Source organism: Oncorhynchus keta, chromosome 20, assembly GCF_023373465.1.
Source record: "Oncorhynchus keta strain PuntledgeMale-10-30-2019 chromosome 20, Oket_V2, whole genome shotgun sequence".
In the NCBI taxonomy this organism is placed as follows: Eukaryota; Metazoa; Chordata; class Actinopteri; order Salmoniformes; family Salmonidae; genus Oncorhynchus; species Oncorhynchus keta.
The window spans coordinates 30,014,338-30,027,492 of NC_068440.1; the positions used below are offsets into that span (position 1 = coordinate 30,014,338).

Sequence of the window (13,155 nt, forward strand, 5' to 3'; positions counted from 1 at the left end):
GGGAGGGAAGGGAGGGGTGGGGGAGACGGAAGGGGGAGAGGGAAGGGATTGGGGGAGGGGGAGAGGGAAGGGAGGGGTGGGGGAGAGGGAAGGGAGGGGGAGAGGGAAGGAGGGGGTGGGGGAGGGGGAGAGGGAAGGAGGGGGTGGGGGGAGAGGGAGGGGTGGGGGAGAGGGAAGGGAGTGGGGGAGTGGGGAGAGGGAAGGGAGTGGGGGAGGGGGAGAGGGAAGGGAGTGGGGGAGGGGAGAGGGAAGGGAGGGGTGGGAGATGGAAGGGAGGGGAGAGGGAAGGGAGGGGTGGTGAGAGGGAAGGGAGGGGTGGTGGAGGGAAGGGAGGGAAGGGGGAGGGAGAGAGGGTCAGACAGTGCTGCAGTGGATCCTTGGTGTCACACCAACAAGTGACATCATAGAACAGGACATCCAGTATTAATGTCTGAAAGAAGCTTCAGCTGTCAGACTGATACATCCATTCATCCATCTGTCAAACAGACATCCATTAATCCACCACGTCGGGCTAAAGAAGACCAATGTCCTCATATGTCATTATCACAATAGACTGGAGTCTACAGTAAGATCAGGATATCCAGTCAGTGTGTTTGACCCAGTGTTAGCCTCGACTGCTAGGCAGTGCTATCGTCATCTCTTTTGGTTCCACTTTCAGCTACAGCATCTCTTAGTACAGTCTGTTGTTGTTGTTGTTATTTCCTGTTTCAATGATTGGACCTAAGTGATAGTGTTAGGAAAGCACCTGGCCAGACTTCATGTATCACTACACTCTATGTCTAGGGGTCCTAGGCTTAGCTAAATGATCTGTCATTTATCTAAATGTGTGCATTAACAAGAAAGACTAAGTGGGCCAGGTGTTGAATACTCCCGAGGAGACAGCAAACTTACCAAGTTCAGGTCAATCTCTGTCTCAACTCTATACTTGTGGTTGGCATTCTTTCAAGTAGTGATATACAAAATAATATACAAAAGGCCCACAACAAGTCTTTACACAAACGCTGGCTGGCCAACCTCCCTCTTTGCAATCACCTGCAGTCACTTATTGCCCCCGCCTGGGAGCAATCCACTGTTTATCAAGGCTTCCTGGCAGAGCTTAGCACCTGACCCGGTTGGTGCTGCCACCTAGGGATAGAGTGTGGAAGTGGCAGTGTGCTGTATACCTGTACACCTAGTTAAGCACTAACTAACCTAAACTACCCACCATATATACTACTACCAATAGCATCAGATACTGGCTCTTGTATCACTCAGGGTAGCTGTTCTCTAAAGGTAGATCATTCAGTCAAACACCTAGTCAGTAAGTCCATCAATAGAAGGCCCCCTCAGGTTCCAGTAGCAGGTATCTCTGGATGGGGGGAGGTAGGAGGAGGGTCCCTACCCCAGTGTGACAGCGGTTCTCCATAGCCCTCCTGACAGCACACCGGGCCAGGTGCATCAGACAACGAGGAGTGTTGGAGCACACAGCAAACATGGACTCATAGAATTCCTCATGTAGCTGGAGAAACAAAACAGAAACCTATTGCAGCGACCTTAACCCAACACACAGTGACCTTAACCCAACACACAGTGACCTTAACCCAACACACAGTGACCTTAACCCAACACACAGTGACCTTAACCCAACACCTAGTCAAAAGGTTTGGATCTCTGGGCGTAACGACTAACGTGTTGGGTTGACAGTCACTGGACCCGGGTTCAAATTCACTATAATATGGAGGATACGCATAAATTAACGTCAGTGCATAATCCCTTTGTGGTGATTATATCATAATAAATGTGTCTAAGACTGGTCCTGATTAGTGTGCAACTAAGTCAGCAACATTTCTATTTGTTTAACTTTATAATACTTCAAAGTCCAACAATGAGATTTGACACTGAATTTTTGTGGATTACCTTGTAGGAGGCTTCAGGAATGGATGATCTCCACTTGTTGGTGGGTTTGATGCGCTCATATGAGTTCATCATGACTTCCACTGCATTGGGACACTCATGGCAGGCCTGCAACACCTACAGAGGGAGACAAATGGGTCGTTCCACCAAATTAGTACCTTTTGCATTCCTTTGATATTTTAAGTAGGAATTGTGCACCAATATTGAATTTTAAAAGCCTGTTATATGAAATGACATGGCCTTTAATATAGACCACATAGAACATTCTATAAATCAGATCATTAATATTAATAAAGAATTGCTAAAATGGCAAATTTGTTACATGTCCCTCTGTGACTTCTAGGAAGATTTGAACCCACTTAACCCCAACATTGTACAACAAGTTTTCACCATCATTGCCATAGTTATTTCCAAAGAATATTATTTATTCCATGTGATTAGTGATTAATCTAATCACATCAAATGTCTGTCCTTCATTTTATGGTGAAACTGTTCATTTTTTAAATTAGTTTTCCAAAAGAAATATTGAATATCTAATAGTCAAATGCTAGTGTATTAGCAGGTGAGCTGATTCTACTCTTTTTGGACATTTTGTGTTGTTTTGTGGTGGAACACTGAGCGGGTTGAGCATAACATGTCAACTCTGTTACCCATAGACAGGCTAGAACTGTTTTACCAACATGTTGTTTTGTGGTGGAACACTGAGTGGGTTGAGCATAACATGTCAACTCTGTTACCCATAGACAGGCTAGAACTGTTTTACCAACATGTTGTTTTGTGGTGGAACACTGAGTGGGTTGAGCATAACATGTCAACTCTGTTACCCATAGACAGGCTAGAACTGTTTTACCAACATGTTGTTTTGTGGTGGAACACTGAGTGGGTTGAGCATAACATGTCAACTCTGTTACCCATAGACAGGCTAGAACTGTTTTACCAACATGTTGTTTTGTGGTGGAACACTGAGTGGGTTGAGCATAACATGTCAACTCTGTTACCCATAGACAGGCTAGAACTGTTTTACCAACATGTTGTTTTGTGTGAATCTTGCAGTGTTCAACACTGGGACATCATTTACAATCAAAGCATGTTTGTTTCGTGAGTTCACCAGATCAGAGGCAGTAGATGACCAGGGATCTTCTCTTGATAAGTGTTTGTTTAGTGAGTTCATCAGATCAGAGGCAGTAGATGACCAGGGATCTTCTCTTGATAAGTGTTTGTTTAGTGAGTTCACCAGATCAGAGGCAGTAGATGACCAGGGATCTTCTCTTGATAAGTGTTTGTTTAGTGAGTTCATCAGATCAGAGGCAGTAGGTGACCAGGGATCTTCTCTTGATAAGTGTTTGTTTAGTGAGTTCACCAGATCAGAGGCAGTAGGTGACCAGGGATCTTCTCTTGATAAGTGTTTGTTTAGTGAGTTCACCAGATCAGAGGCAGTCGGTGACCAGGGATCTTCTCTTGATAAGTGTGTGAATTGGACCATTTTCCTGTCAAAGTGTAACGAGTACTTTTGGGTGTCATGGCAAATGTATGGAGTAAAAAGTACATAATTTTCTTCAGGAATGTAGTGAAGTAAAAGTTGTCAAAAATATATATTGTAAAGTACAGATACCCCCAAAAAACGACTTAAGTAGTCCTTTAAAGTATTTTTACTTAATTAAGTACTTTACACCATTGAACTCCGTCAGGTATCTCCACTGAACACCAAAGTTTTCCCCCTACCTTGTAGAACTCAGGCGGGTATCTCTAATGACCTCCAAAGTGTTTCCCCTACCTTGTAGAACTCAGGCGGGTATCTCTAATGACCTCCAAAGTGTTTCCCCTACCTTGTAGAACTCAGGCGGGTATCTCTAATGACCTCCAAAGTGTTTCCCCTACCTTGTAGAACTCAGGTGGGTATCTCTAATGACCTCCAAAGTGTTTTCCCCTACCTTGTAGAACTCAGGTGGGTATCTCTAATGACCTCCAAAGTGTTTCCCCTACCTTGTAGAACTCAGATGGGTATCTCCACTGACCACCAAAGTTTTCCCCCTACCTTGTAGAACTCAGGCGGGTATCTCTAATGACCTCCAAAGTGTTTTTCCCCTACCTTGTAGAACTCAGGTGGGTATCTCTAATGACCTCCAAAGTGTTTCCCCTACCTTGTAGAACTCAGGTGGGTATCTCTAATGACCTCCAAAGTGTTTCCCCTACCTTGTAGAACTCAGGCGGGTATCTCGAATGACCTCCAAAGTGTTTCCCCTACCTTGTAGAACTCAGGTGGGTATCTCTAATGACCTCCAAAGTGTTTCCCCTACCTTGTAGAACTCAGGCGGGTATCTCTAATGACCTCCAAAGTGTTTCCCCTACCTTGTAGAACTCAGGCGGGTATCTCCACTGACCACCAATGTTTTTCCCCTACCTTGTAGAACTCAGGCGGGTATCTCCACTGACCACCAAAGTGTTTCCCCTACCTTGTAGAACTCAGGCGGGTATCTCGAATGACCTCCAAAGTGTTTCCCCTACCTTGTAGAACTCAGGCGGGTATCTCCACTGACCACCAAAGTGTTTCCCCTACCTTGTAGAACTCAGGCGGGTATCTCGAATGACCTCCAAAGTGTTTCCCCTACCTTGTAGAACTCAGGCGGGTATCTCTAATGACCTCCAAAGTGTTTCTCCTACCTTGTAGAACTCAGGCGGGTATCTCCACTGACCACCAAAGTGTTTCCCTACCTTGTAGAACTCAGGCGGGTATCTCCACTGACCACCAAAGTGTTTCACCTACCTTATAGAACTCAAGGCGGGTATCTCTAATGACCTCCAAAGTGTTTCACCTACCTTGTAGAACTCAGGCGGGTATCTCCACTGACCACCAAAGTGTTTCCCTACCTTGTAGAACTCAGGCGGGTATCTCTAATGACCTCAAAAGTGTTTTTCCCCTACCTTGTAGAACTCAGGCGGGTATCTCTAATGACCTCAAAAGTGTTTGCCCCTACCTTGTAGAACTCAGGTGGGTATCTCCACTGACCACCAAAGTGTTTCACCTACCTTATAGAACTCAGGCGGGTATCTCTAATGACCTCCAAAGTGTTTCACCTACCTTGTAGAACTCAGGCGGGTATCTCCACTGACCACCAAAGTGTTTTTCCCCTACCTTGTGGAACTGCGGTGGGTAGACCCGTGGAGCTCCAAAATTGAGCAGCAGCTGGTAACAGAGCTCAGGGATGGCCATGGGCCTGACGGAGGTGACCTTCAGGACATACTGGATGGGTTCACAGCCGTTGATGTCCATGGTCGTAGTGTCCGCCCCCGCCTCCAGCAGCATCTGCATCAGCACGTGGTCACAGTTCCAGGAAGCCTTGTGCAAGGCTGTCTTATAGTCGTCTTCATACAGGTTAGGATCTGGAACCAACAAAGGGTTAGGGTCTGGAACCAACAAAGGGTTAGGGTCTGGAACCAACAACGGGTTAGGGTCTGGAACCTACAAAGGGTTAGGGTCTGGAACCAACAAAGGGTTAGGGTCTGGAACCAACAAAGGGTTAGGGTCTGGAACCAACAAAGGGTTAGGGTCTGGAACCAACAAAGGGTTAGGGTCTGGAACCAACAAAGGGTTAGGGTCTGGAACCAACAAAGGGTTAGGGTCTGGAACCAACAACGGGTTAGGGTCTGGAACCAACAAAGGGTTAGGGTCTGGAACCAACAAAGGGCTAGGGTCTGGAACCAACAAAGGGTTAGGGTCTGGAACCAACAAAGGGTTAGGGTCTGGAACCAACAAAGGGTTAGGGTCTGGAACCAACAAAGGGTTAGGGTCTGGAACCAACAAAGGGTTAGGGTCTGGAACCAACAAAGGGTTAGGGTCTGGAACCAACAAAGGGTTAGGGTCTGGAACCAACAAAGGGTTAGGGTCTGGAACCAACAAAGGGTTAGGGTCTGGAACCAACAAAGGGTTAGGGTCTGGAACCAACAAAGGGTTAGGGTCTGGAACCAACAAAGGGTTAGGGTCTGGAACCAACAAAGGGTTAGGGTCTGGAACCAACAAAGGGTTAGGGTCTGGAACCAACAAAGGGTTAGGGTCTGGAACCAACAAAGGGTTAGGGTCTGGAACCAACAAAGGGTTAGGGTCTGGAACCAACAAAGGGTTAGGGTCTGGAACCAACAAAGGGTTAGGGTCTGGAACCAACAAAGGGTTAGGGTCTGGAACCAACAAAGGGTTAGGGTCTGGAACCAACAAAGGGTTAGGGTCTGGAACCAACAAAGTGTTAGGGTCTGGAACCAACAAAGGGTTAGGGTCTGGAACCAACAAAGGGTCTGGAACCAACAAAGGGTTAGGGTCTGGAACCAACAAAGGGTTAGGGTCTGGAACCAACAAAGGGTTAGGGTCTGGAACCAACAAGGGTTAGGGTCTGGAACCAACAAAGGGTTAGTGTCTGGAACCAACAAAGGGTTAGGGTCTGGAACCAACAAAGGATTAGGGTCTGGAACCAACAAAGGGCTAGGGTCTGGAACCAACAAAGGGTTAGGGTCTGGAACCAACAAAGGGCTAGGGTCTGGAACCAACAAAGGGCTAGGGTCTGGAACCAACAAAGGGTTAGGGTCTGGAACCAACAAAGGGTTAGGGTCTGGAACCAACAAAGGGTTAGGGTCTGGAACCAACAAAGGGTTAGGGTCTGGAACCAACAAAGGGTTAGGGTCTGGAACCAACAAAGGGTTAGGGTCTGGAACCAACAAAGGGCTAGGGTCTGGAACCAACAAAGGGTTAGGGTCTGGAACCAACAAAGGGTTAGGGTCTGGAACCAACAAAGGGTTAGGGTCTGGAAACAACAAAGGATTAGGGTCTAGAACCAACAAAGGGTTAGGGTCTGGAACCAACAAAGGGCTAGGGTCTGGAACCAACAAAGGGCTAGGGTCTGGAACCAACAAAGGGTTAGGGTCTGGAACCAACAAAGGGTTAGGGTCTGGAACCAACAAAGGGCTAGGGTCTGGAACCAACAAAGGGTTAGGGTCTGGAACCAACAAAGGGCTAGGGTCTGGAACCAACAAAGGGTTAACAGTAATGTAGTTTCCCTCCTTTTTTTCTACCAGTAATTAGCATACACAATTACCTAGACAAATGCCTAGAAGATATGATGTGAGGCAAAGTCATTTTGCATCCTGACGATGATAATGCATCTGACAAGGTGAACCATGATGTAAATCCAAGACTTATAAGGAGCCGTATCAAGCGTCTCAGAGTGAAGTGCTGATTTAGGATCGGTTTTGCTGTTAACCCATAAGAGTCTAAGCCCTCTCTAAGCCGTGGGAGGGGGTAGGGTTCTACTAAGCTATATGGAAATGTTTTAAGAAAGTCATACCAAGGATCATTTAGCTATGTGATTTTGAATTTTAAGACACCTTGAAGAATAAAAAAATTACATGTAAAAAATATTTGCTGTAAAAATATTTTTGGCATTAATGCTATTAGCCCGTTCAAACGCTTTGAATAACAGATTCACTACATGGAACAACAGATAGTCCCCCCAAAACATCTGTAGGAGTGACCCAGAACACCAATCTGTTTTACCTCACCTGCGCCGTGGTCCAGCAGAATGCGGCAGACCAGGTGGTGGTCCTCGCTGTAGGTCTGTTCACGGATGTCCAGGGCCCAGAAGGCTGCAGTGATAAGGGGCGTCTCCTGGAGGGAGTTGACCGCGTCCACCTGGGCCCCGTGAGAGATGTAGAGAGCCACCAGCTCAGGGATTCCCAGGCGGGCTGCCGTGTGTAAAGGTGTGTCCTCGTCTTTGCTCTGACTGGGCTTGTTCACATTGCCCCCTGGAGGTCAAAGACATGGCAACCTCAAAATATGGCAACCTCAAAATAACATGATTTTACCTGCACTGAACACTTTTATTTAATCTCCATCCATTCTCACCATTAAGGATGAGTTGCTTGGCACATTCCACAGACTCTTTAGTTATACAGTAGTGTAGTGGTGTGTGTCCACTCAGAGACAGGCTGTTGACCCTCGCCCCGTGGCCCAATAACAGGGCCACACAGTCGCCGTGGGCGACCGTACAGGCCACGTGAAGCGGGGTCTTCCCATTGGGCTTCCTGTTAACCGCCGCCCCCTTCTGCAGCAGCACCAGAGCTGTCTCCAGGTAGTTGTACATTACACAGACGTGGAGGGCCATCGCCCAAGAACACTCCAGCTTGTAGTCTGGCAACCAGAAACCTAGAGTAGTGAAAAAAACATTACAAATAATAACGTTTTACCATCATTATTGAGCCTCAATCTCCCCTCTCTCTCCCAATGGCATCCTGAGAGTAGTGAGCTCCGGTCACCCCGACAACCTACCAGCTCAATCCCATCTCCTCCTCCCTTCTCCAGAGCATCTCTGGAGACCTTCTCCTCACTTCCCTCATCAATTCATTCCTGACCACTGGCTGCATCCCCTCTGACTTCAAAATGTCCCAAGTCGCTCCACTCCTCAAGAAACCAATACTCGACCCCTCTGTGTTACGGTGGATCTCCACGCTGCCAAATATGACTCTCTCCTTTGTTCTCATCCTCCTAGATCTATCCGCTGCCTTCGACACCATGCACCATCAGATCCTCCTCTTCACCCTCTCAGGGCTGGCCGTCTTAGGCTCTGCACACTCTTGGATCCCATCCTACCTGACAGGCCGCTTCTACCAGGTGACGTGGAGAGGATCTGTGTCTGCACCACGTGCTCTCACTACTGTTGTCCCTCAGGGTTCGGTTCTAGGCCCTCTCCTCTCGCTCTATATGGTCTCTCCTATCATTGCTATGCAGATGACACTTAACTACTTTTCTCCTTCCCCCTTCTGACACCCAGGTGGCAACACACATTTTTGCGTGCCTGGCAGATATCTCAGCTTGGATGTCGGGCCACCACCTCAAGCTCAACCTCGACAAGACGGAGCTGCTCTTCTTCCCGGGGAAGGCCTGTCGCTACAAGACCTCTCCATCACAATTTATAACTCCACAGTGTTGCCCTCCCAGAGTGCAAATAACCTTGACTTGACCCTGGACAACACCATGTCGTTCTCTGCAAACATCAAAGCAGTGACTCGCTCCTGCAGGTTCATGCTCTACAACATCCGTAGAGTACGACCCTACCTCACACAATAATTGGTTTAGGTCCTAATCCAGGCACTTGTCCTCTACACACCTACGGGAGGGAAACTCCCACTCAGCCCAGTCCAAGCTCTTCTCTGTCTTGGCAACCAATGGTGGAACCAGCTTCCCCCTGAATCTTGGACAGCAGAGTCCCTACCCATCTACCGAAAACATCTGAAACACTAAAGAGTATCTTAAATAATCCCACAGCACCCTCGCACCCCCCAAAATAGATTGGCTTTCGTGAACTAACGCTCGTACATGACTTTCTACTTTATTGAGAAAAATATACTTACTATGACTGAGATATGTGGTTGTCCCACCTTGCTACACTATATATACAAACGTATGTGGACACCCCTTCAAATTAGTTGCTGACAGGTGTATAAAATTGAGCACACCGCCATGCAATCTCCATAGACAAACATTGTCAGTAGAATGGCCTTACTGAAGAGCTCAGTGACTTTCAATATGGCACCGTCATAGGATGCCACCTTTCCAACAAGTCAGTTGGCAAAATTTCTGCCCTGCTAGAGCTGCCCCGGGCAACTGTAAGTGCTGTTATTGTGAATTGGAAACGTCTAGGAGCAACAACTGCTCAGCCATGAAGTGGTAGGCCACACAAGCTCACAGAACAGGACCGCAGAGGGCTGAAGCGCGTTGTGAGTAAAAATCATCTGTCCTCGGTTGCAACACTCACTACCGATTTCCAAACTGCCTTTGGAAGCAACATCAGCACAAGAACTGTTCGTCGGGAGCTTCAAGAAATGGGTTCCCATGGCCAAGCTGCCGCACACAAGCCTAAGATCACCATGCACAATGCCAACCGTCAACTGGAGTGGTGTAAAGTTCACCGCCATTGGACTCTGGAGCAGTGGAAATGCGTTCTCTGGAGTGATGAATCATGCTTCATCATCTGGCAGTCCGTCAGATGAATCTGGGTTTGGCCTGCCCCAGTACATAGTGCCAACTGTAAAGTTTGATGGAGGATGAATAATGGTCTGGGTCTGTTTTTCATGGTTCGGGCAAGGCCCCTTATTTCCAGTGAGGGGAAATTTTAACACTGTCATACAACGACATTCGAGACGATTCTGTGCTTCCCACTTTGTGGCAAAGTTTTGGGGAAGGGCCTTTCTCGTTTCTGCATGACAATGCCCCCGTGCACAAAGCGAGGTCCATACGGAAATGGTTTGTCAAGATCGATGTGGAAGAACTTGACTGGCCTGCACAGAGCCCTGACCTCAACCCCATCGAACACCTTTGGGATGAATTGGATCACAGACTGCGAGCCAGGCCTAATCGCCCAACACCAGTGCCCGACCTCACTAATGCTCTTGTGGTTGAATGGAAGCAAGCCCTCGCAGCAATGTTCCAACATCTAGTGGAAAGCCTTCCCAGAAAGGTGAAGGCTGTTATAGCAGCAAAGGGAGGATCAACTACATATTCATGCCCATGATTTTGGAATGAGATGTTCGACGAGCAGTTGTCTACATACTTTTGGTCATGTAGTAAATCTTAAGGTGAATGCACTAACTGTAAGTCGCTCTGGATAAGAGCGTCACCTAAATTACTAAAATGAAAATGTTCCACCAAGAGTGTCTGAATGCCTTTTGCACATTCGGTTACCTTGCCTAATAGGGGTAATTGCTTTATTCTAACTTGGCAAGTCAGTTAAGAACAAATTCTTATTTACAATGACGGCCTACACCGGCCAATTGTGCGCCGCCCTATGGGACTCCCAATCACTGCCAGTTGTGATACAGCCTGGATTCAAACCAGGGTGTCTGTAGTGACACCTCTACCACTGAGATGCAGTGCCTTAGATCGCTGCTCCACTCGGGAGCCTTTACCAAGCGTTACTATATAAGGTGGCACAAAAAACAGGAGTGAATATAATGGTATGCATGAGGAGAATAATAACAAGAAAGTCAATAATCTTGTGCCTTTTCCAACTCCAGAAACTCTCCCTGGACATCACTCTACTCAGGGTACTCTAAGTGGGTCTGATGGAGGTCTAACGCCATCAAGTGGGGGTATTCTACACTACACCGCCTGTATTATAAACACCGTTGACAGTTAAATGACCCACCACACCCTATCTAAACTAATGCAGCCTAGCCACAAATCTGCTTTGAATGCCCTGAGTATATGCATTGTCAGACATACAGTACCAGTAAGGTATCCTCTAATGCAGGCGTGCATAGAGTTAAACCAATGCAATGATATCCCTGTTGCATCAAACCCCCCAACACACATGGAGGCCTACATTAGTCAGTCAAAAGTGATATCAGTATTCATCTTTACCATGCGTGAATGAAATCACCACCATGCCTTTACCTTAGTTCCTGCATACTCCTACAATGCACAACCCTAGTCTGGAATCCAAACTCACTAGCACAACCGCAACCCTACCTTGCTTGTATGAGGCCAGGATCATGCGTTTGTCCTCCACCTCCAGCACAGTGTCGATGTCCAGGTTGGTGGTGTACAGTATCTCCAGGACCTCTGTTACGTTGTTGGTCTGTAGGGCCTCCAGGAAACGGGCCTTGATCTGCCTAGCAGTGTGTTGTCTGGGGGTCAGCAGCTCCTCCATGGCCCACCGTCCCTTCTCTTCTTCTGGTGTTACTACTGCTCTCACCAAGGCATGGAGGCACCTTCTGAGGATGTCATGAATAGTGGATAGTATTAGGCTTACACGGACACACATAGACATCCCCTCCCTCTCTGGGGGTCTCCTACTGAAGTGACAGTGTCCACAACACACGACACCAGGATTCTAGAAAGAGGGAGGAAGTGAAAGAGAGGGAAGGACGGAAAGAGAGCGGGGTATGAAATTCAATCCCTCTAGATTCATGTTATTGGGCAGGTTATAAATAGATAGGAAGGTGGGAGTTGGGTTCAGTCCCAAAATTGCACCCACAGTGTAGTCTAGAAAACCAGGCCCTAGGCAACAGCAAAATGTCTAGAGAGACTACCCATAGGGCTATGGTCAAAAGTAGTGCACTATAAAGGGAAATATGGTGTCATTTGGGACGCAATTGCCTGGGACTCAGTTCAGTTGCGATTGAAACAGGCAGACGTGGGTTGGCCAGTGTTTATCCTCAACTGTGCACATTCTGACAGAATAGCATCACCGTCACATGGTCAGGTGATAATAATAGTATACCAACAGACATTTATATTTAGCTCCATGTGGACACAAGGGGAGCCAATCAAGGTTAAGAGTGAACAAGTGTACTCTGTGAAATGTACCTGGAATTGATGATTCACTGTCTGCAGGGTGTGATATACAAGCTAACCTACATCAGAGGAGGTTGGTGGCACCTTGATTGGGGAGGACGGGCTCATGGTAATGACTGGAGAGGAATAGGTGAAATGGTATCAACAAAACCAAACACATGGTTTCCATGTGGTTGATACCATTCCATTTGCTCCGTTACCCCCATTATTATGAGCCGTCCTCCCCTCAGAAGCCTCCACTGGCCTACAGGCTGTGAATCAATGACTTTGTCCCAAATGACACCCTATTCCCTACATAGCCCGATGGTCCCTGGTCAAAAGTAATGCACTGTATGGGTATTGGGTGTCATAATGGACGCACACAATCCGTTCCATATCCTTCTATGTCATCTGAGTATGTAATGCTGGGTGTCTGCGCTGGCTGTGTAGTTTAGAATCATTACATAGAGCAACATTTAATCACATAAATGCAACTGGAAACAAATACTCACTCATAACTCATACCACAAGGATACTAAGAGAGAAAAACAGAAACACAAGGCGGGTTTGGAATAAACTCTCAGTCTGACAGGTTCAACTCATCTGGAGGGGTTTATTTAACATGAGTAATAGAGGCTACGTTGTGCATCCAAGATGGCACCCTATATAGGTCAGTGGTTCCCAGCTCCAGTCCTCCCTTATCCCCAACAGCACACATTGTTGTTGTAGCCCCAGACAAAGTCACCTGATTCACCACTAAAATAAGGAGTTCAATTCATATTGAGGATGCTACTGGGACTCTGTACAGGCATCATCATGGTACCTCGGGTTCTTTATACAGGTAGAAAAGGACTAGCTCTGGTCCACCGCGACGACAACAACAACGAGTTGCCTCTGGCTCCGAACGTGCACTAACGCCCTGGACCAGAGCTAGAGAAGGACATGAC

The 13,155-nt window shown here is 47.2% G+C and overlaps 1 protein-coding gene across 1 annotated transcript; it reads right to left on the reverse strand.

The window, feature by feature from the left end:
- Positions 1–281: 281 nt before the first annotated feature.
- On the reverse strand, positions 282–11,800 carry asb4 (ankyrin repeat and SOCS box containing 4). The gene is made up of 6 exons (XM_052472597.1): positions 11,402–11,800; positions 7,781–8,080; positions 7,438–7,680; positions 5,027–5,274; positions 1,897–2,010; positions 282–1,498 (listed from the first exon to the last, which is right to left on the reverse strand). Exons 1-6 carry the CDS (start codon positions 11,700–11,702, stop codon positions 1,310–1,312), a joined length of 1,395 nt encoding a protein of 464 aa, XP_052328557.1. The 5' UTR covers positions 11,703–11,800; the 3' UTR covers positions 282–1,309.
- Positions 11,801–13,155: the final 1,355 nt, after the last annotated feature.